This window comes from Corvus brachyrhynchos, unplaced genomic scaffold (genome assembly GCF_000691975.1).
Source record: "Corvus brachyrhynchos isolate BGI_N302 unplaced genomic scaffold, ASM69197v1 scaffold142, whole genome shotgun sequence".
NCBI lineage: Eukaryota > Metazoa > Chordata > Aves > Passeriformes > Corvidae > Corvus > Corvus brachyrhynchos.
In genome coordinates this window covers 5,035,385-5,056,117 of record NW_008237226.1, presented here as the reverse complement: position 1 = coordinate 5,056,117, position 20,733 = coordinate 5,035,385, and the positions used below count along the sequence as shown (strand labels likewise).

The 20,733-nt window shown below is 38.8% G+C and overlaps 1 protein-coding gene across 5 annotated transcripts in view; it reads right to left on the bottom strand.

The window, feature by feature from the left end:
- The window catches only part of PPP1R9A (protein phosphatase 1 regulatory subunit 9A), a 133,954-nt gene that overhangs the window by 6,069 nt on the left and 107,152 nt on the right, over window positions 1-20,733 (bottom strand). For 2 of the 5 annotated variants that reach the window (XM_017729310.1, XM_017729308.1), the window contains exons 9-18: window positions 19,609-19,705; window positions 19,306-19,477; window positions 14,998-15,155; window positions 14,135-14,435; window positions 9,923-10,010; window positions 9,746-9,823; window positions 6,414-6,612; window positions 3,720-3,839; window positions 1,821-1,844; window positions 465-647 (exon numbers count right to left, since the gene is read on the bottom strand). In XM_017729310.1, the coding sequence (XP_017584799.1) occupies window positions 465-647; window positions 1,821-1,844; window positions 3,720-3,839; window positions 6,414-6,612; window positions 9,746-9,823; window positions 9,923-10,010; window positions 14,135-14,435; window positions 14,998-15,155; window positions 19,306-19,477; window positions 19,609-19,705 (1,420 nt within the window). The remainder of the gene's footprint in view (window positions 1-464; window positions 648-1,820; window positions 1,845-3,719; window positions 3,840-6,413; window positions 6,613-9,745; window positions 9,824-9,922; window positions 10,011-14,134; window positions 14,436-14,997; window positions 15,156-19,305; window positions 19,478-19,608; window positions 19,706-20,733) is intronic. The other 3 variants (XM_017729309.1, XM_008629911.2, XM_008629912.2) reach the window with 3 other exon arrangements.

The window sequence follows — 20,733 nt, the reverse complement described above, 5'->3', positions numbered from 1 at the left end:
ATACATCAAAACTGTATTTAGTTCTAACGTAGTTCAACTGTTATCAGCTTAAGCCTCCTGTATCCCACTAATCCATTATTCCCTTGCTACTTTTGATACATGTCTATCTACTATCTTCTCAGAATCACCCTATCACAAAACAGAGTTGGATGAGAAATATGTGCATGCAAATACCACTTTCACACACTGCTATATGATTTGCACATGCAAATATGGGTACATTATATACACCAAGAATTTTCACAAAGCAAACGCCTTGCATTTCTGAAGCTTCTGAATCCAAGTGCATATGGGATTTTCTTAAAGTGTTGCTGTGGCTTTTTACTTTCTGTTTATTACTCTAGTCTATCACGACTGCATGCACAAGGATTCACTGCTTTCTGGATGAACTCTTACTGCCTTTGAGATGATGTGAAGTGACAAAAAATACTATGGTTAATCTTGAAGCCCAGCCAGTTAATTACCTTGAGCTTACTTCCATCCAGCTGAAGGAGATGCTCCCCATTAATGTTCTGGGCACTGAATTCCGAAACATACTGTTCAAGGTTCAGGCTCATCAGCCAGTGGGAAACCTGCTGCACACTCCACTCGTGAACAGCACGACTCTGACACTGACTGTGCTTAGGAGACTGTCCTTCATCAAGGATCTGTGACAAAAATATGCTACGTTATTATTAAAGGGTAACACAGATGAGTAGCAACATTTTTCTGCACAAACCGCCACCATCAGAGCACAGGTATCTGGACTATCTTTGCACTACAATAATAACAATTCCACACTGCTGTATTACATTCCTATCTAACCAGGCACCTAAGAATGAGTACAAGGTACCCAAAAAATCTTTCATCTGTAGAATCATAGAAGGAAAAGGAACTGGCATTCCTTTTAACCCAAGCAGGGACTGAAATGACCAGGTGGCACAATTAAACCATGTATGCTCCCATTCCCTCACAAGATTTTTTTTTTAAATTAGCACGTTCCTGAAGGATGCAATGAATTGAGCATTCCACTTCCTGGGCTCATTCACAGATCTTAATTATTTGTTTAAGCTAATAAAAAAAAAATCAGGGGAAAGGAAAACCCTCAGAAAACTGCTCTAGAGTTCAAAGTGATATCAAACAGCCAGTGGACTGATACCGTCTATGGAAGAAGACTTAGGAGATGACACAGAGGAGTGGTACGGAACACACAGTGAGCCCACAGCCCTGGCCCTGCTCTCATCATGTTGTGCTGCTTTGGGTGAGAGCAAAAACAGCACCAAAAAGGGCAAGTGTGGCATCAACTGCTGGAGCCGACCCATGTCCCCGCTCTGCCACTTTCTTCCACCCACGGATATGCCAGCGGGGCCTGAAACAAAAGCTATTCTGTCCTGGCTGTGGTCAGCAAAGCAGCTGCTACAGGCTGCAGCAGCTGTCTGCTGTTAGAGCAGCTTTACACTAGGTTAGATGATGCTGGGAGCTCTCTCAGCTTCTGGCTGTCCAGTTGTCAGGGCTGGACACTATCTTTTTCTTCTCCTATTGCCAGCAGGAGCTCAGCACAGCTGATGCCTGGTCCAGTAGATTTGCTTTGACACTGACCCTCCTCCTGCTTCCAGCATACCACAGAAACTGCAGTTTGCTGTGGCCTTGAAAACTCTCAGCAACAAGGAGAGGGCAACTCAAGACAAGGAAAGAGGAGCCAGTGACAACTGCGTGTTCTGTGCCAACAAGGGGGTTTGCCACACAACACTACAAGACAAGAAATGTGACTCTGCAAAAGAGACAGCACGTCGCCACGCGATGGTCACGCGATTCACCACAACAGCACGCTAGTATCTCACCTCATCATCAATCATATCCAGGCTCTGAGTGAGGGAGCAACAAAGAAATGGGAAAGAAAAGCATTATAGAAACAAAATACCAAACATGTAACAGCATGTAAAAGTTCAGGCAACGGCAGCACCAAGATTTGCAAACAGATATGGCTACTCAAAACCAACAAGATTTCTTTAAAAAGAAGTATTTTCAGAAGCAAAGAGGTTATGTTGAAAGCTCAGCAGACACATGATTTGGCAGCTAAACCTGACACTGCATCAGTGAAACCCCTCTAGAGTTCCTGATCTTGACAGCCGAGAACCGGTGGGAACCTCTCTGATGGCTCCAATTTCCAAGAGCAAAAGCTCCTTAATTAGAGGAGAACTGACTGCAAGAACTGGGCTCCCTCCCCAGCCTTTCATTTTTTCATCTTCTTTAAATGCTGACAGAGCTTCCAGGGAAGCCAGGGCGGAGGAGCGCTCACAACAATGTGCTGTGGAAGGTCGAGGAGCAGCTCCAGCCTCCTCCCCGCCCAGGGTGGCTGGGGAGGTTTCCAGGGCAGCTCTTACTGAACATGCTGCCTCATCCAGAGGCACCAATTTGGCACACAGCAGAGGATGGAGAAAACACATTCATTTTTATGGACCTGCTCAGGCTTGGTACTGTAGAAGTGATAAAGTAGAGAGCTGAACATGCAAAATGAAAGCATTTTCAAGCTTTTAATTCAATACCACTCAGAACAGGACATTGCCACAATCAAATACATAATATAAAGGGAATTAAACATGGTAAGTGAATGAAATGCATTATCAAGACAGCACTAACACTAAATAAAGTGCAAATGATGACTTTGCTGTTTTCAGTAATTCATGGCATATGCAGACCTGTCTGCAGTCTCCTTTTGTTATAAATTTTTGCCCTTAATTACCTGCAGTAAGAATGGTTGGGTTTGTAGACGCAGTTTGGCAAATAGAGTTGCACAGAACAGCTCTCATTCTTTAAACCCAAGTAAACCATGCAGGCAGTAATACAAAACCTACCTATCATTAAAACAACAACAACAAAAAAGGTATGGAAGATACAGATACTTCAAGTTCCTCCTCTCTAGTAAAAACAACTTGGCTCAAATCTCACATGAAAAATATGAAGTTCTTGTGGAGTGTTTGTAAAAGAACAAATGCACAGATTTCCTGACTCCACAGGACGTGCTGCCAGCTACTGTCAAATTGTGCAACCTCACCCATAACTAAGTCACAAAACTAGTATCTTGAGAAGACTATTTTCAATACATCATATTCAGCTCAAATATATCACCAGTTTACAGGGTTAGGAATGCCTTTTTACTTTATCATTGTTGGAATAAACTCTGGTTTAAGTAATTGACTTCAAATCCACTGTGCAAAGCAAGCACAAAGAATGTGAAGTGGATTAAGACATACACATTATAATCAATACACGTACATTCAGGTACAGTAACACACAATTACTGCAAGTACAGGTCATTCTGGTAAAAACTGGTGTAGGCAAAGGGGCCTTACATCTCAACTATATTTACCAAACTGTACTGTATGTTTGGTATATCAAAACTGTCTCAGGCCTGGTTTAGTATATGTATATGTATATCTATATCTATATCTATATCTATGTCCATATGTACATATTTAGAAAAAATTTATTAGCACGTGTGAGGATACAGCATCTCTTAGGACACCAACTGCATTCCACTTCCCTACAATAGTACCACAGGCAAATATTTTAAGTCATTATTATATGAACAAGAAAAATCTTCATTTAGAAACCGAGATTAATTTTCTTCTCCAATCCTACTGCCTAAAACCTTTCCTTTATTATTTGAGTAATCAAGTGAGCTGCCACAGGAAGAAGTAAACAACTATTTCCCAAATTAAACAATTTCATCAGCATACCTCATCTGATGACAGTGCTAAGGAGTGCGAGAAGCCTGGTGTTTTAGGTTCTGCTCCTAAACCACTCAAATCAGCTGAGCTTGTGCTGCTGGGACTGAAATCATCATTGAATGTGAAATTCTGTGGAGAAAAAGAGGAGTAAGAATGAATAAATTATTGCTTAGGTGCATCTAAAAGGGCAATTTGCTGTCTTCCAGGTTGGCACAGCTCAGGAGTGATTTCAATCACTGACCAAGCCAATCACAATACACATGAGGAAGCCTAATGTTTTGTACTGTTACTATTTATAGAATGCACAGTATTTTTTACCACTCTGTACTTCATGAGACACCTTTGCCAGCTTAATGCCTCAACGAATAACAAAGGTGTGTAAAAGCAATTTCCAGATGCTTAAGATGCTGGCTCTCATCCTGGAGCTAAATGACTGCTTCTGCAGGTTAATCACTAGCATTTACTGTCCTCCAAACACTTAGGAGAAGGGTAGCACAGGCAGTAGCACAAAGAATAGCACAGAGAATTAATGAACAGAGAGAAGTGAAAACTCCTATTGAAAGAGCAAGGAGAATATCCTGTGAATCCACTTCTGAGTCCCAAATAATCTCCTTGAAAAGTGAAAGGATCCTCCCTATTTGCCTATGCCTTTAGAAAAAAACTGAAATTGAAAGCAAAAAGTATCTTTGGATATTGAATGTTATTTACTGAACTAATAACCATAAAACAAACCCTGTTTTTTCTTAGCAATGCAATGAGAGACATCACATCTTACGGCAAATAATAGCAAAAGCAGGCACATATTTTTCAGGAATACAACAAAATTACCATCAGAATAAGACAAAAATATTTCACACTAGAGGGAGAAAAATGAAAAAACCAAAATATATAGAAGATTAAGGACACCATGATATTCCATTTAACTTGAATATACACTTGACAATACAGAGTCCTCTACTCTATACTCTAACATCTAAATGAATATTAAATCCAATTAATCTTTGACATTCACTTTAGAAAGTGAAACAATAAAAACAACACTACATAAGGTATCCTTCTATCTTCCCCTCAAGATACTTGTCCTATCTTTCCTGAAAACATGAAGACTTCCAAAAATATCAAGTGTTGGTCCTCTTACTTGTGCCAGAAATCCAGCTAAATATTGGTATCATGCTGTGCTTTGAAAGCCTGAATACCAGTATAGAAACTCTTAATTTAAGAGCCTGCAAACTTTACAGAGAACATTAAAATATTTTTGTGATCATTTTTCTTTCACCTACATTTAGAATTCCTGTTCTGTTTTTCCCAGCTCTTTATAGAGAAGAAGAAAATCTGAGCAGCTTCCTTAGCTGCTTCCTTAGCCCACACAGCATTCGTAGGCCAGGAGTTCAACAGGTTTACCTCCTGTTGTGTGAAGAACATGTTTTTCTTTTTTAAGTACTCTGATTTTTCTTTCACCTCTATTTTGTGCAAGCTTCAGCTTTACAATGAATATAATCTTTTAGAATTTAGTTTTCTATAGGAAAAACACAAGATAGCCAAGGCCTGGTAATAATTAGGATAGTCCCCACAACCTCAATCTAATACTGTCTAAAAGGGTGTGCTTTTTCTCCCATTTGAAAACTATTTTTAAACAATGTTTTTTTAAATACACAAATAGGATTTACGGGTCAAAAAAAATTTTTTTTCCCCAAAAGAGAAGAGGTAAGCAAATAATTGCTCTTCAATCTTCAGAGATTTCCTTGGTGGTCTTCTCTATCAATCTGATTCAGACTGCTGTAGGCCTTGTGTTGCTCTCCCTGCCAGGTAACACAAGAACAGCGATGACCTTGCATAGCTTAGTGCACAGCAGAAGTAATCACCAGCTTTTGGCATCAAAAAAGTAAGAAATGCCTGTGGAAATTGCTATTATGAACATGCATTTGGTGGTAGAAGACAGAGAAATTAGATTTCTGATTCATATTCCTGTACAAAGTTGAGAACTGTATCTGCTTCTTTTTACAAGACCAATATAAAAAAATCAACTGCTGTAAGTCATAAGAAGTTACAGGCAAAGAAATATTTTCCAGAAGTGAAAATAAACATGAAAAAGCTAAGTATATTACTAAGTATATAACTAAGGGTTATTTAAGGAGTTATCATGCTGAAACATTCATGCACATAGAAAGGAATCACACAGATGTATTAAATTGCAATAGTTCATATTTACAGTTCAAGCATCTTCATACAGAGAATTAAATCCAACATCCAGCATGCATGACAAACAGATTTCATTACTGGGGGAAAAAAGGCAGATGACTGACAGCATACAGCATTTCTTCACTTGCAAACAATTCATTCGAACATGGGTATTCCCACTACCAGTCCTGAAGAATGAAGAAAATAGCTATAACTGAATACACAAATCTAGCATTTGTTCAGTGGATCCAAATGCTAATTTCCACTGGCACCACTTGCTTTTGTTACGGTACAGCACACCACAGTTAGTTTACTGAAATAATGTACATTAAGACAGAGTAAAAAAGGTAGAACAGGGAATGGTACAATGACAGAGATGTTCTGTTTGGATGAGCTGTTACCGTACAATGAACACCATGCACTGTTTATTGTAGTAGTCACATATTGGCCCATTCTTTTTTCCAGAATCACAAAGCCAATTATGCTACTCTACACAGTGGGAATAAGGTAGTTTTTATTTTCTACCTTTGACCCTTTTTTAGCTGGGCTTAAATTTTCAGAGGAAGGTTCGGTTGAGCTGGTAGGCGACGGCAGGTTGCTAGAAGAATTGGATCCCTTGCTGCTCTCTCCATACCATGTGAATGGTACACAGTGTGGGAGAGAGGAGGATCGCTCTGCTAAAGATTTAGTGTTTGCTGATTTCTGAAGCATCTCTCTGACAGTCCTGTTTAAGAGAAAGGAGCAGGAATATGCATTTGATTATAAAAGTAGGGAAAACAAAATGCCACAGAGGCAGTTAATTGTAGAAAGAGTGACATTCCCTGTAACTGTGACTAAAGAACGGAGTGGCATGCAGCTGGTAGGGGCATGCCTGAAATCTCTCTTTCAGCAAAAGAAAAAAATATGTTCTTTTGAGTCTTTTTCTAACTCAAGCTTTCTTAAGACAACATACACCCAGAAAATGGAGACAGATGCCAGCTGAAAATGCCTATACTCCCACTGTTGGGATGAGAACCAGCTCCTGTCAAGAAGCCACATGTTGTGTTCATGCATTTCTGAGTCCCAGTGGTATCTCAGCATGATTAAATCATTAGACTCAGCACTGACCCAAGTGGGCCCTGGTTCCCAGTGAAGATCTGGCTTGGATTTTGAGCATAGGCAGAATGAATCAGATGCATCTGTATCCATCTATGGAGATGTTCCTTCGTTACAACAGCTAAATATACATGAAGTACTATTATCTTGCTTTTAAATTAATCAAGTATTAAAAATATTGATATAGAAAAATGAAAGAAACACCTATGGGAGTTTATCAGCTTCTCTCTTTGTAGTAACAAAAGATTGCAGTAATCAAGGCAAAGGTAACAATTAAAACCAAGAATGCCTAAATTTCATTTGCTAAATATGTCATTTGTACAGTATGTAAATTAAAAATAACTATGCAAAGTGTCTGCCTCCAGGAATTTATGCATATGTCATAGAATCATATTATTTACATCAACATATATATTACTGTTTCAGAGCATTAAAATCCCAGTGCTCTTAGCAGCCATGTGTAAATGGCACTAAGGTAAATATCCCTCAACATCCACCTTCTGGACAGCTTCTAAGTCATTACTAACATCATCACTAGACCACATATATTGTGAAGCCTCTTTTCTGTATGGATGAAAGTGAGGTTGTCAAAGAACCCCCACCTATGGAAGCAGAAGGAGAATCCTACTCCATTTAGCAACTTAAAGAAAGATAGACGCATCTGACCCAGTCCTTTACTTCCCTCTCATCCGCTAATCTTGCTTGAACATAGAAAGTAAACACAAATGTTGTTGCCCAAATCACCTAACTTCAGGCAGAGAGATAAATGCTCCTTACTTAAATGGGGGATTTTTTTGTATCTGTTGCATTAGTGGTAGTTTCAGGAAATAATTTGAGATTTTATTTACACATCCTGAGTGCTGCTTTCTGGAAATGGCAAAATAATGCATGCAACACTCATGTGACAACATGATTAATTCTACATCAATCAGTTGTTGTAACGGACATAATTATAACAGGATGCTGTCTTTTCATCATCTTCCTTTTTTCAAAGAACTTATACAGCTTTGGACTTGTAGAGAAAACATCCTCACATTTCTTCTGAGGCAAATTATTTGGCATTAGTAACAAAAGAAGTGACAATGGCTGTTTAAAAAGTTACGCTGAAATAGTAACACTCCAGTTTACAGAGGTAGAGTAAGAATTACAAATGCTCATGAATTTCTACTTTGAAAGCAGAATTAAACTCTACTTTTAGCAACTGTAATTGGGATGTTGAACTGCATTAAAGAAATATTAAGGAACAACACAAGTGACTGATTTATCATGTGGACTAATAAGAAACTGATCTCGATGCTGAGATCTGCTCTCTCTACGGAAGACACCTATGGGATCTCACAAACATCTGTAACATACTGTGTTGGCATAAGGCGCATTCGAGTTCTTACAAACAAGTAAGTGTATGTTCATTTCCCCCAGCTTGTGGCTTGGTATCTAAATGCTGCATGATGTCTAACACCCTGCTAAGAGCACTAGCTGCCTCACAGCCTCATGAAGTGCAGAGATTTGGCTTTAACAAACCTCTCCCTGTCACCAGGGAAACCCAGCAGCGAGCATCACTGACTCCATGTCACACTGTGAGCATACGCACTGGGACAGGTTTTCTGACACCAGCAGAGAGGTGATGACTGCTGCCCAAGATCACTGAAGATCCTGCCAGATATTTGCAAAATACAAACGTACAAATGTATGCTGAGACAGAATATTGCACTTCAGTACAGTGTGCCTGAGGAAGTAAGGAAGGTTTCTTTTGCTTTTCTGATTTTATGGAGCTACACAATGTACTTGTCACTGGGTCTCCGTGTATCAGACTGTCAGTAGAACTGCACAAATGGCTACACACTGATTTACCACCACAATGTTTTTTTGAATAGCATTCAAACTTTGCTTTCTTCCAATAACTCCTCTATCATGTAGGTTTTTTGCATTGTTTTACGTGCAGAGTTTTTGACTTGCTATGACCTTTCTAGACTTTTGGAACATATTAAGTTTGCTTAGCTCTTCTGACTTTGTCTTTCATACCTAGAACCAAATATCATGCTGTGATGTTGTCAGACTCCTAAGTATGTAAGGAGAGGCCTTCAATAAAAATCTACACTAGCTTTTGTGGAGAAGATTGCCTGCTGTCATTGTGAACATTCATTTATTTATTCAGATATTGGTGATGTGGTCTCATCAGATCTCACAAGGAATTCACAATTCCTTGCCTGAAAGTTGTTGATGTGACATGATGTCAGCATTTTTCCTATTGTTCAACTTAAGATGTTCATCTTCAGGAAAAAACCCCTTCTGAAAGCATTCCTAGTGTGGGTACTGCAAAGCTGCAGTGAACAGCTGCTGCCCAACCTTGCTCTGAGGCTTTAAAAAAAAAAAATGTGGAATTGTGTCAAGGTTTCTGGTTCATGGATATTATTAACTGACTGGGTGCATCTTGTAGGGCTGCTCTGAAAATCTATTTCTGCAAACCCCATTAGTGGATGCAACAGCAGCAGTGATCGAGTTAGACTTGGTGATCCTTCTGAGTCACTTTCAGCTTGACAAATTCTATGATTCTATGACATTATAAATCTCCAAGTGTTTTTAGATTATATGTTAGTCTTTTGTGAGCCAAGGAATCTAGGTTTGTAAGATCAGGTTATCTCAAAGCTTAACACTTATTTATGAAGTCAGTGGAACTGTTAATATTCCATCTGCTAGGATGATTAGGTTTTTCCAATGTTTCTGGCACATAATTTCGTGCCTCCTCAGTCTCTCACCCATACCTACTGCCATAGGTGACCCTAATAGCTTCTTTCTCTTTCCGCTTCTTGCCCTTGTTTGAACTCCTTCTCAAGGGAGCCCTACAAGAATATCAGAAAAAATCAGGAAACATCTTTGAAATTTAATTTTCAATTGTTTTAATGAAGAAGAAAAAGTATTTTAAATAACAAAATGCTTACCCAAGATCTGCAAGTTTTCGCTTTAGTTTTTCTGTATGCCCCATAGTAGGGCTAGTTGATCTTGCTGCCTGAGCACTTGTGGCACCATCTAGGATACATTTGTACATGGAAGAGTGTACATTATTAATTTTTAATTGCTACTTTCCATCCAGAACACTTTGTGCATCTTTTCATAATTAGATACCCCTACATGTACATGTGTGTGAGTACACAATTTAATTAGGGGAATTCTCATTTTTAGGAAGATGGTGTGAACAGGAATAAAAATAAGTACTTTCAGAATTCAAAAATACACAAAGATCTTTTTTTAATTAAAGAAAATAAGAAGTTAATATTGGTTGATTTTTAATGAGTATGTAATAAATTGAACAACATGAAGTATTTCTAGGCAAACATTCCAGTGAATCCATTTTTAAACTCAGCAGTAGTTTGCTTAAGTTTATTTTTTTACAGAATTCATTTGGTATGTGTGCTTTACTTCCAAAATGACTCCTAACTTCTTTTTTCAACTTTGGAGCCAAGGGTACCTTTTATGATGGATGTGCTATGAAACAGTTAATCAGTTTAGCCTGAACATCTTTGTTAAATTAAATATCTCACCTAAAATCTAACCATTCTGAATTTAAAACAAAACAAAACAAAACAACCCCCAAAAAACAAATAAACCCCCCCCCAAACCTAAAAGTAGTTTAGTTAATAAATTTGCCCTGAGGCATCTATCAATTTTTGATCTCTTCTACAAATGCTATTAAACCCTAAAGAGGAAACAGCCTGCAGTACCTATAAAGCCAAAACAATGAATCTGAGTCTGGCAAACATCCTGTGAAATCTATATGGAAGCTAAAAGAAAACACACAGTAGTTTAAAAATTCAGACACAGTGACCCTTAAACATAAAGAGCGTCCCCAAATACCCTAGAGGAAGCAAATGAAGGTCAGTCATTCATGTCACTTGTGGTTTGGTGGCTTTTGCAATGTGACCTCAGACATACAGTAACTTTAACTGGAAGCACTGCTGGGTTGTAGATTTCTCCTACTGTTGCTGACTTAAATTAAACACTCAACATTAACCCAAAGCACCACAGCACTATCACGGGATAGTCAACTATGTATATAGAACTTTGTGTGTTGCTTGATAGATAATACCTGCCCAAGTTTTCATTTGAGCAAAAAATTTCATGTGCAATTAATTGGTTCTTAAATCCTTTGAAAAGCTGGAAAATAAGCCCTTTGCAATACCCACACTCTAAAAGCCATACTGTTTCCACCAACACAAGTCCTTATGCTAAAAAAAAAAAATTCAAGAACTAACGAGTAATCTCATTCCAAAAAAGAAAACAAAAAAAGGTAATATGAAGAATGACTAAAGGAAGATGAAGTTGCCTAAGAAGAAATCCATTCCCCAAGGAGGTCAAGGAGAACTTTAGGCAATGCACACTCTGCATCAACCCTACACTGTGCATTCTTCTTTCCTCTTCCCTCTTAAGGTCCTTTCACCTTTAATGCACTCTTCTCATTTAGCCACTGCCAAAATTGTCACAAGAATTAAAACTTGCAACGTTTATTTTCACACTAGCTACTCACAGGCAAGTGGGGCTTCAGGACAAGGGGCAGTGGGTTTTTTCGGGAAACTTCTTAGTGAAAGGCAAGAAATGATAAAGTACACTGTTTTTGTATACTTTTTAAATTAAAGCATGGAATTAGATGGAAGTTTTGCTGCTGCAGTAGAAAAAATTAGTCTGGAGAGCTCAGCAGCAATACATAGCAGCTAGTTGGAATGACAAATTTCTATTTGGGCTCTTGTATCCCTATGATCCCCCTCCCACACAGCTGGGGCCATCCTTTAAATAATGATGACTTGATGAGGAAAATATTTGTGCTGGCTATGGGACACAGTGGAAAATGGATAGGCTAGGCCCCAAAACCAGCTTCACTGGCAGAGTGGATCTGAATCTAGAGGGTCTTGCACGCAGGAAGTACTCAATGCTTGGCACACGGCAGTGACCAAGAACCAGAGCCACAGGTGCCCTGCCTGGGCAGGACAGGACTTTGGCCACCCTGGATGGGTGCATCTTCCCCGACTCCTTCCAGTTCTTCAGAGAAGGTAATGGAAAGCTGGTTTCTCAGAATAAATCACACAGAAGCTGTTTAATCCATCACTTCCAGCCTCTAGCTGAAAGCTGTGTGGCTGATGGATGTGGAAGACGCTAGACCTCACTCCCCTGCCCAGGGTCACAAAGCACTTGCAGCAGCCTAATGTCAGTGAGCACTGCCCACTGCAGTCACCTTGCTGCCTTATCAAAGGATGATGCTGTTGCACAAACCAGGCAGAACAGAAGAAAATAAAGTCATCACATATACATGAAGAATCTGCTCATCATTTTGCAATGGAACTAATCTCATGCCACTTCAGCCCTTCAGCCACAACACTGCGGGATCTCTTACAAAAAAGAAAAGACAAATGTGAGCTTGCTAATGCTCATTTTTACTACTGAGAGACTAACCCATGGACATGTGTGTGTCCATACAGGTGCTCTCTCTCATCTCTAAAAAATCCCACCTGAACACACAAAACAAATGCAATGTCTCTTTTTATTTTCTGAGCTGTATGAGTTTAACAGCCAAATTAACAATCATTTAAAATAGCATTGCTGCAGCACTTGTTGCCAAACAACTGCAGTAGTACGTTCATTTTTGTAGGACCTATTAAATACTATTTTTTCCACTCGAAATTAAATTGCTCTGGTTAATTCTAATGTATTACTCAGCAAAACCTGGGCACACCCAAAAGCATTGGTTGTTTACTTAACGGTCACAGTGAGGAAAGTATTACAGCAATATTTAGACAGAGATTGTTTTTCAAATCTAAAATGGAACGAGTGACACGGGGCAGAATGCAATGCCCTATTCCTTGCACTACAAGGTTCGTTTCCACTAATTTTTTATCAAGGTATTTTTCATACATCAGTTGGAAATGCAGGATTTAGGATCTCCCTGACAAACCAATCATCTATTCAAGCTGAATTTGTAAAGTCACATTCTTATGTTCACACCCTTACTTTTACTTGCAAAACTCAAATATTAAATTTAACTTGGAATCCCTAACAATTTAACCTAGTTGCAACCAGCAGTTTCAGAACTCATGTAAAAATGCTTGCAATATATTAACCTATCCTAAATTCAGAATAGTTCCATTACTCTGTCTTTTATGAACCTGTGTGAAAGCCCTGTATAAAGATGAAGAAAAAACAGGGTTTAAATCAGTAGCAAGTCTTTTCAGACACACAAACATAAATCTTCAATAAATTGTTTTTTTCAGTTAATTCAAGCAAGCCAACCTCCGTTATGAACCTACCTAGACCTCCTCCTGCAGCCCTCACTTACAAACAATTTTTATTATGTATTTTAGCTTATGTGACAGTTTGAAAATGCAAGGTGCATATCTAAGAATGCTGAAGTAGTGTCAAATGCTAATTCTGACCTGAAAATGCATCTGAAAAGGACAGCTCAGTATTCTGTGACATATCAGATTGTTTATTCTTATAATAAACTGGTATCTGAAACATATACCTGAACTACATATAATTGCACCCTGTTTTATCCATCTAGCATTTAAAGAGTCTGAATTAAATTAATAACAATGAGGCCAATCTCCCTAAGAAATTCCTTTGGTTTTTTTCTGTAAATGAAAATTCTCCAGACACTAACCTCTCATTAAACCTAGACTTTGCTGCCTCTCAGCAATTAAAAGCTACAATCTGTTGTTCTTGCTTCACACGCCTTTCCGCACCCTCCAAAAAAATCATCTAGCAGAGCCAAAATCACATTATTTGAGTAAGTACACTGTGTTAAGCATGTTTCTAATATGGACGTGTCCCAAGGTCAAATAACACTTTTTTTTTGAAAACACAATACAACATTTTCTTAAAGGCAACTTCCCCCTGGTTTTTTCAGTGAAAAATTTTTTGTCTTTCCAAGAAAGACAAAAAAAAAAGAAAATAAGCAGTTCCCTATCCCATTTTAAATGTTTTCCTTTTCTTATATCACCATACAAGGGCATTCTTAAGTTTTTGACTTCCAGGTAGGCTAAAGAAATTACAAGATGTTGACCTTCTAGTAGCTAAGGTCCTACTGCACAACAAAAGGTCATAAAGCAGATAGATGAAAGTGAGCAAAATGATGCATCAATTTATTGTAAAAGAAACAGTAATACCTTTATCCTGTAAAACATTCCTGCCAGCTGGGTGATGCAAAGGAGATGCTTCAGAGCTGTGCCCAGATTTTGAAGGAGAGGAAAGTGGAGTGTCTCCCTGAGCATATGGGGAAAGGACACCTCCTTTGTGGTGCTGTTCTTCTTCTTGGTTTTCAGTTAGGTTGTCAAGTGAGATTGCTGCACTGCTAGCCACAGGGGAGAGGGAGGAAGCACCAGAATCTGATGCTGGTGAGGATGCTCTCATGCATAAGGGCAGTGGTGATTTTGAAATGTGCATGGGACTACTGTAACTGTGTGATGGCTGTTGGTATAAGAGATTATAGAGCAGGTTATACCACTTAGTAAGCAAACAGAGCAAGATTTACTTTGAACATGCAATTCTTTTATTCATTATTTAGCTTTCTATTTGTATGAAATACTGTAGCAATTCATGGCATTACCCTTTGATACCACACACAGTGTTGTTTATTGGTATTTGCTTTCAGACAAAGTCAGAATAGGACAAAACAATGAGCAAATATTGTATCAATTGTGTTAACAAATTAACAAATAGAGAAGCGCACAATTCAAGCTCCTGTCACCTCCTGCATAAATGAAAGGACCCGCTCTGCATTATAAAGCACATATAAATCAAAAAGACCAGGATTCCAGTTAAAACACAACAGAACCACAAAAACGGGTGTGCTGACTCAAAAGGAGACCAGACTGGCACATCACTCAAGGACATTCACAGCATACTGGCCACAGAGGAATAAATACTGCCTGTGCTACAATGAAAGGATAAAGATAGAGGATGAAATGACTTACAGGGGCAATCTAGCACTCCATAGGAGGCCTGAAAGATAGGGTAGAGTCCTTCTCACCTTTCGTTCCAGGCTGTCCTCCCCATCAGTTGAACTGATGCTATCATACAGCCGCGTTCTGGAAGGCCTCTGCCGCTTGTTCTTCACTGAGAGCTGAGCTCGAGTCTTCAGAGCTTTGGAGTCCAGTCTCTCTGTTTCTGGAACTGCTTCATTGAAATCTGTATGGAAACATGATTTGAAGCTGTTTAACTGAAGGATCTTCTACTACTTTTTCCTAACAAAAGGAATTGTTGTACAAACAATTGCAAGTACCTGCACTTTGCAGAGAATCATAGAATCATTTAGGTTAGAAAAGACGCATTTTACTTGTACCTGTATCTTCATAACTCCTATATTACCCCCAGAAAAAGTTATTTGCATAAACAAGTTTATCTGTACAGATTCAGCAAGGGCATAGCAAAGAATCAACTGCAGATATTTAGGAATTCAACAAAGTATTCCCACTGTTACGCAGACGACCACACAAACCCAGCTGTACCAGCGCAGAAAGCAGATCCACTCAGACTCCTTCAAAGGGAGTTGCATGTGCTTGTCCTGCAGACAGTTCTCCTCTATCAGGGTATAAACATCATTAGGTGATACATGAAAACTGGGTAAGTATTTCATATAAAAAATGGAACAATGACACCATCTTACTTGCCTGGCTTCAAAGACACCCATTTCCTGAATGTCTCGTGAGCAAGGTATACTGAACATTTCATATATGACTTGCCTCTACAACTAAAACTAATACAGTTGCACTTGTCTTAGCTATCAACCATCCACTCAAATGAAATCTGAGTATTGCAGCAAATCTAACATTTTACAAAGCTGCAGTAATTAAGACTAAAAACATTTTAAAAGGTCTTTTTTTATTTTACACCAGAAAGAGAATAGATTCTTTATGGTGTTAACAATTGTTTTTTCAACTCTCACAGTAAAAATCAAACAATAATCCATTAGATTGATTTACTTGTCTACATACTGCATTCACAATACACTAATCAATTAAAATCTGATCTTACAGATATTTTTGCTTTTCTTCTACACATAAGAGTTAAATTTTACTTCACATGATACTACAGAATAATTAGCACTGCCTGACTTGCAATTATGCTTCTGCCCTAAGTACTCTACAGGATAACTACACATTGTGACGGCTTGAACTGCTTGTATTTGCTCTTCCAGGGATACACACTTCCATACATCCCTTTGTTTCATTGTTGAAATTATTCAAACTATCAACACAGGACTGCAAATGGTATTCACAGAAGTGCTCATATGGGCCTTCTTAAAGCAAAAGACCATCCTCCACCCCATCACTGGTTTTGCCCTGCTTTGTTGCAGTGGAACTGGGCTGCTGTCAGATGGTCTCTGCCCCAGACACATGTGCTGCCACCCCCAGTCCCAGCTCCCTCTTCTGCAGAGACTGGCTGGCCCTCACAGCTCCCAGCACAAACCCACAACCTCACATGATGCTGTAGAAATCTTCCAACCCACTGGGAAGTCTGGAAAATCTCTCACATAAAAATCATAATAGTTTTTATTTCACTCTCAGAGTCAATGTCATGACACTTTCATCAGACGTTCAACCACTTGACTCCAATGTTCTTCCATCTGAATTATTTCAGTACCACTGTGAAGCAGGAAAGACCTCGCCTGTACTCCCACTGTTTTTTCCATTAGACAGGCTGACAGAATTTAAAATCTCTTGTGAACTGATGCATCCCTGGATATCCAAAGACACCCAGAAAGTACAGCCACAAAGTGTCTTGAATGGGCACTTGCACAGAGATGTCAAAGTCTGAGACTGTGAAAGCTGGCCTCAGCACTGAACTGTTTAGATTTCAAACCAGTGACTCCTGCCAGTAAACAGCTTGATTCTCTACTGCAGACACAGCTCACAATCACTAAACCAGAAAGCTACAATGCACTTTATCCATTTTTCTGGACTCTCAGAATAAACCATGTATTTGTAAAGGAAACACACTCCCTAGTCTAGTATTCCCTGGCAAAGCAAAGAAAGAATTATGTGGGCCATAGTAGTTTTGATTTTCTCTTTTTAACTTCCACTGATGTTACTGGCAGCCCCTTAAGCTCAGTGTGAGGTTATGTTACAGCCTGAGGAGTCGTGCAGTCTGGCAGGATGCTAAACACGGCCAGAGCACCAGCAGTGTCAGGAACATGCTCACATGTTTGCAACCATCAGGCTGCATCCACTGCCTCCTCCCAAGTCTCCTACCATGTAAGCATGTAATAAACACCTCAGATCACACTGAAACAAAAACATACTTGATACAATTTTAATTAAAATATTATATTTTTACATAAATTAATTTTTTTATGGAAGACAGACCTGCAAACTTCTGAACAAAAATTCTGGGATGTGGCTGTCTACATGCAGTCCTACCCCAGGAACATAATGCAGAGGGCTTGATCAAGAAGCATGTGTTATACTTGCCAAACATGAGCCAGAAAAGAGACTGGAGCACCTGTGTGAATGTCACAAAGACAGTGTGCACAACCCACAGCACCCAGAGAGACTCTACTCACCTCCAAAACATTGTGGACAACTCCCCTGCCCTTTACAGCTCCTCTGCAAACATCCATGGGTTGATGGCAGGTTCTTTTCTTAAAAGGTTTAAACAAGAGTGATACAGAGACCTAGGCTCTGTGCAGAGCAAGTATCACTACATGACGGCCTGATACAGACCTCAGAAACTGATACAGAATTTATTGGAAAAGGTATATGGAAGTCAAAGAGAGCTACAGTATATTTAAGGATATCCTTACTTTAAAAAAGGAGGGGTTTTGTCTCTTGTTAAAACCAAATGCAGTCTGGAATCTAAGGTCTAACTATGCTGCTTCTGCTTTCAAAAAATCATTGCCAATTATCTATTTTTCCTAGCAAATAATTTTTGGTTTTATTCGTGTGGTTAAACTTGAGCATTTAAATTCACAGATCATCTAGTCTAACACTCGGAAGCAACTAACACTGGTAAGTAACATTTCTCCAGGGGAACATTTTTGCAATGAAAGAAAACAGCTCTTTGAAAATTTTCATGCAAATCCATCAATTGGAAAACATAATTTTGACACACTGAAATGCAGATTTTTAACGCTATACTAAGAACTTCCAAATTTTTAATGAATTTTACAATTTTTCTTTTTTTTTTTGTTACATGTAGAAATTCCTGGATTTTAGCTCTTGAGCCACAAATGTGTGTTGACATTGTTACAACAGTACATGTAAGCACCATTTTTCTGAGTCAAGTGAAGAAAACATACTTACCTCTCCTGACGCAAACTGAAAGGACTTGTGTTAACAGTACTGCTAAGTATTAAATGTTTTATAACACTTACTGAGTCTCTGTAAAGATGACCTTCTTGTCATCCTGGGTACTTTTCTGAACTTCAGATATTTCAGTACTATTAACATTTGACAGAAAAAAACAGGCCTGTGAAGGTTTGTGGAAATCAATTGCACAAGGTCTGCATATCACCTAATACCATTTCAGCAGTTAGCTCTTCTTTATATAAATAACTTGTTAAAAATGTAATTCATATTGATTTGTTTGTAAGGCAATCTTGTTGGGGTCCACACATGAAATGACTGCTAAAATATAAATTTTAATAAAACACCTCTGTGCTTGTTAGAAATTAATTTTTTTCATAATGTATTGCTTTTATAAATAATATTATAGTTGATAGGAATCCTGGGCTGCATCAAAAGCAGGGTGGCCAGCAGGTCAAAGGAGATGATTCTGCCCTTCTGCTCTCATGAGACCCCACCTGGAGTGCTGCCTCCAGCTTTGGGACTCCCAGCCTAAAAAGGACATGGAACTGTTGGATCAAGTCCAGAGGAAGACCACAAAGTTGATAAAGGGACTGGAGCACCTCCCCTATGAAGACAGGCTGAGAAAGTTGGGGCTGTTCAGCCTGGAGAAGAGAAGGTTGTGCAAGGACCTCACAGCACCTGCCAGTATGTGAAGGGACCCTACAGGGAAGCCAGAGAGGGACTCTTTGTCAGGAACTGTACTGACAGGACAGGGAGCAATGGTTCAAACTGAAAGAGGGGACATTTAGATTAAATATATTGAAGGAATTCTTTACTGTGAGGGTGGTGAGATACTGAAGCAGGTTGTCCAGGGAGGCTGTGGATGCCCCATCCCTGGCAGTGTTCAAAGCCAGACTGGATAATGCTTTCAGCAAACTAGTGGGAGGTGTCCCTGGCCACAGCAGGAGGGTTGGGACTAGATGATCTTTAAGGTACTTCCAACCCAAACTATTCTATGATTCACAGGCGTTATGGTTTGGTTCAAAACAAACCTTGACTTAAGCCATCCAGGCAGGTCACTTGCTTAGTATCTAGATTTTCCACTGGATCTCCTCTAGAAACTTCTCCAAAAGATGTCTGCCTTTCAAAAATGTTGTTGTTATTGTTAACTTGGCTTCCATTTTGCTTCATTAGCCTGAAAACTTCTGCTTCCAAGTCTTGTATCTGAAAGAAGTACAACACAGTATTACCAATAATATTCACCCTGATACACCCTCCCCATTAGAGTTGTTATTTTTCCAGAATGTCAGACAGAATTGTCTCATTCTTCAAATATAAGAGTAAATGCTACTCACACGAGCTTGTAAGCCTTGAACCTCTACAAGGTGTGCTTTCTCCAAATCTTCTATTTTCTTTCGTTCAGCTTCCTGGCGTTTGATGAAGTCAAGTTCTCTTAGGAAAAAAAGAAAGAGATATATTTGCTGTCATCAAAGCAATCAGATTGAAACAAAAACCAAAATGTTTTGCTACTCATCAGAAAAATCTGTCCTTAGCAAATAAATTATCACTTACTTTATAAGGACTATGAAACTGCAATCAGGACAAAACCCTAAGCAGTTTAAGTGACTATGCTAGGTGATGATATAAAAATGGCAAGGGCAACTTATCTGGAAAAAAAAATCTCAAAAATCTCAATTCTTACTGATAATCAAAATAGTTAAACCAGTTTCTTTTCCTAATCTGTGTTTACAACAAAAACAACGTAGCTTAGTTTATGCTGTTCTCTGTTGTAGGAAATGGAGCAAAGTCTCTGTTTTACTAGGGTATGACTGTGCTCCTTCACAGAAAGGACATCCTCTAAGTTTGCAGGTACAGATCAAATCTTTGAAAAGAAATCTGTTAGGTCAGTTTAGGAGTCTGAGGTATTTAAAAACAACTGACTAGATCTTTTACTAATATAAAGCAGAATATCAATAGAAAGCTATCCAAATTCATTCTAGTGACTTTCCCTATCCCTTTTTATTTTCATGAATATTTATGAATACCAAAGAAATTTGTGATAGAAAGCACACAAGATGCAAACTAGTTCTGGAACAGTCACGAAATTCCAGGATGGGTAATGATATTTTGATAATCTAACCCCCTTTTCAATGGGACAGGATATTCATTCCTGCAATCCCAGTTATCACTTGACACTGCTGTATGTCTTTGAGTTTCCTTCTTTATATATTTCAGCAGAAAATGAAAACAGCTGCTGCCAAAAAAAAAGGTAATTTGGGGAATGGAAGCTGTTATAGAAATACAAGATGTTATTATTCTTGCTAGCCACCAGGGAGAGGGGATCACATGAAACAGAGGGGGCCAGGTAACCATCAGTTAGCTCAACTCAGCTCAAACATTCTTGGCATCTACAAGAAGAAGAAAAATAAAATGTAAAATGTAAAAAACCAATATTCTTTTTGATGTTACATTAGTACACA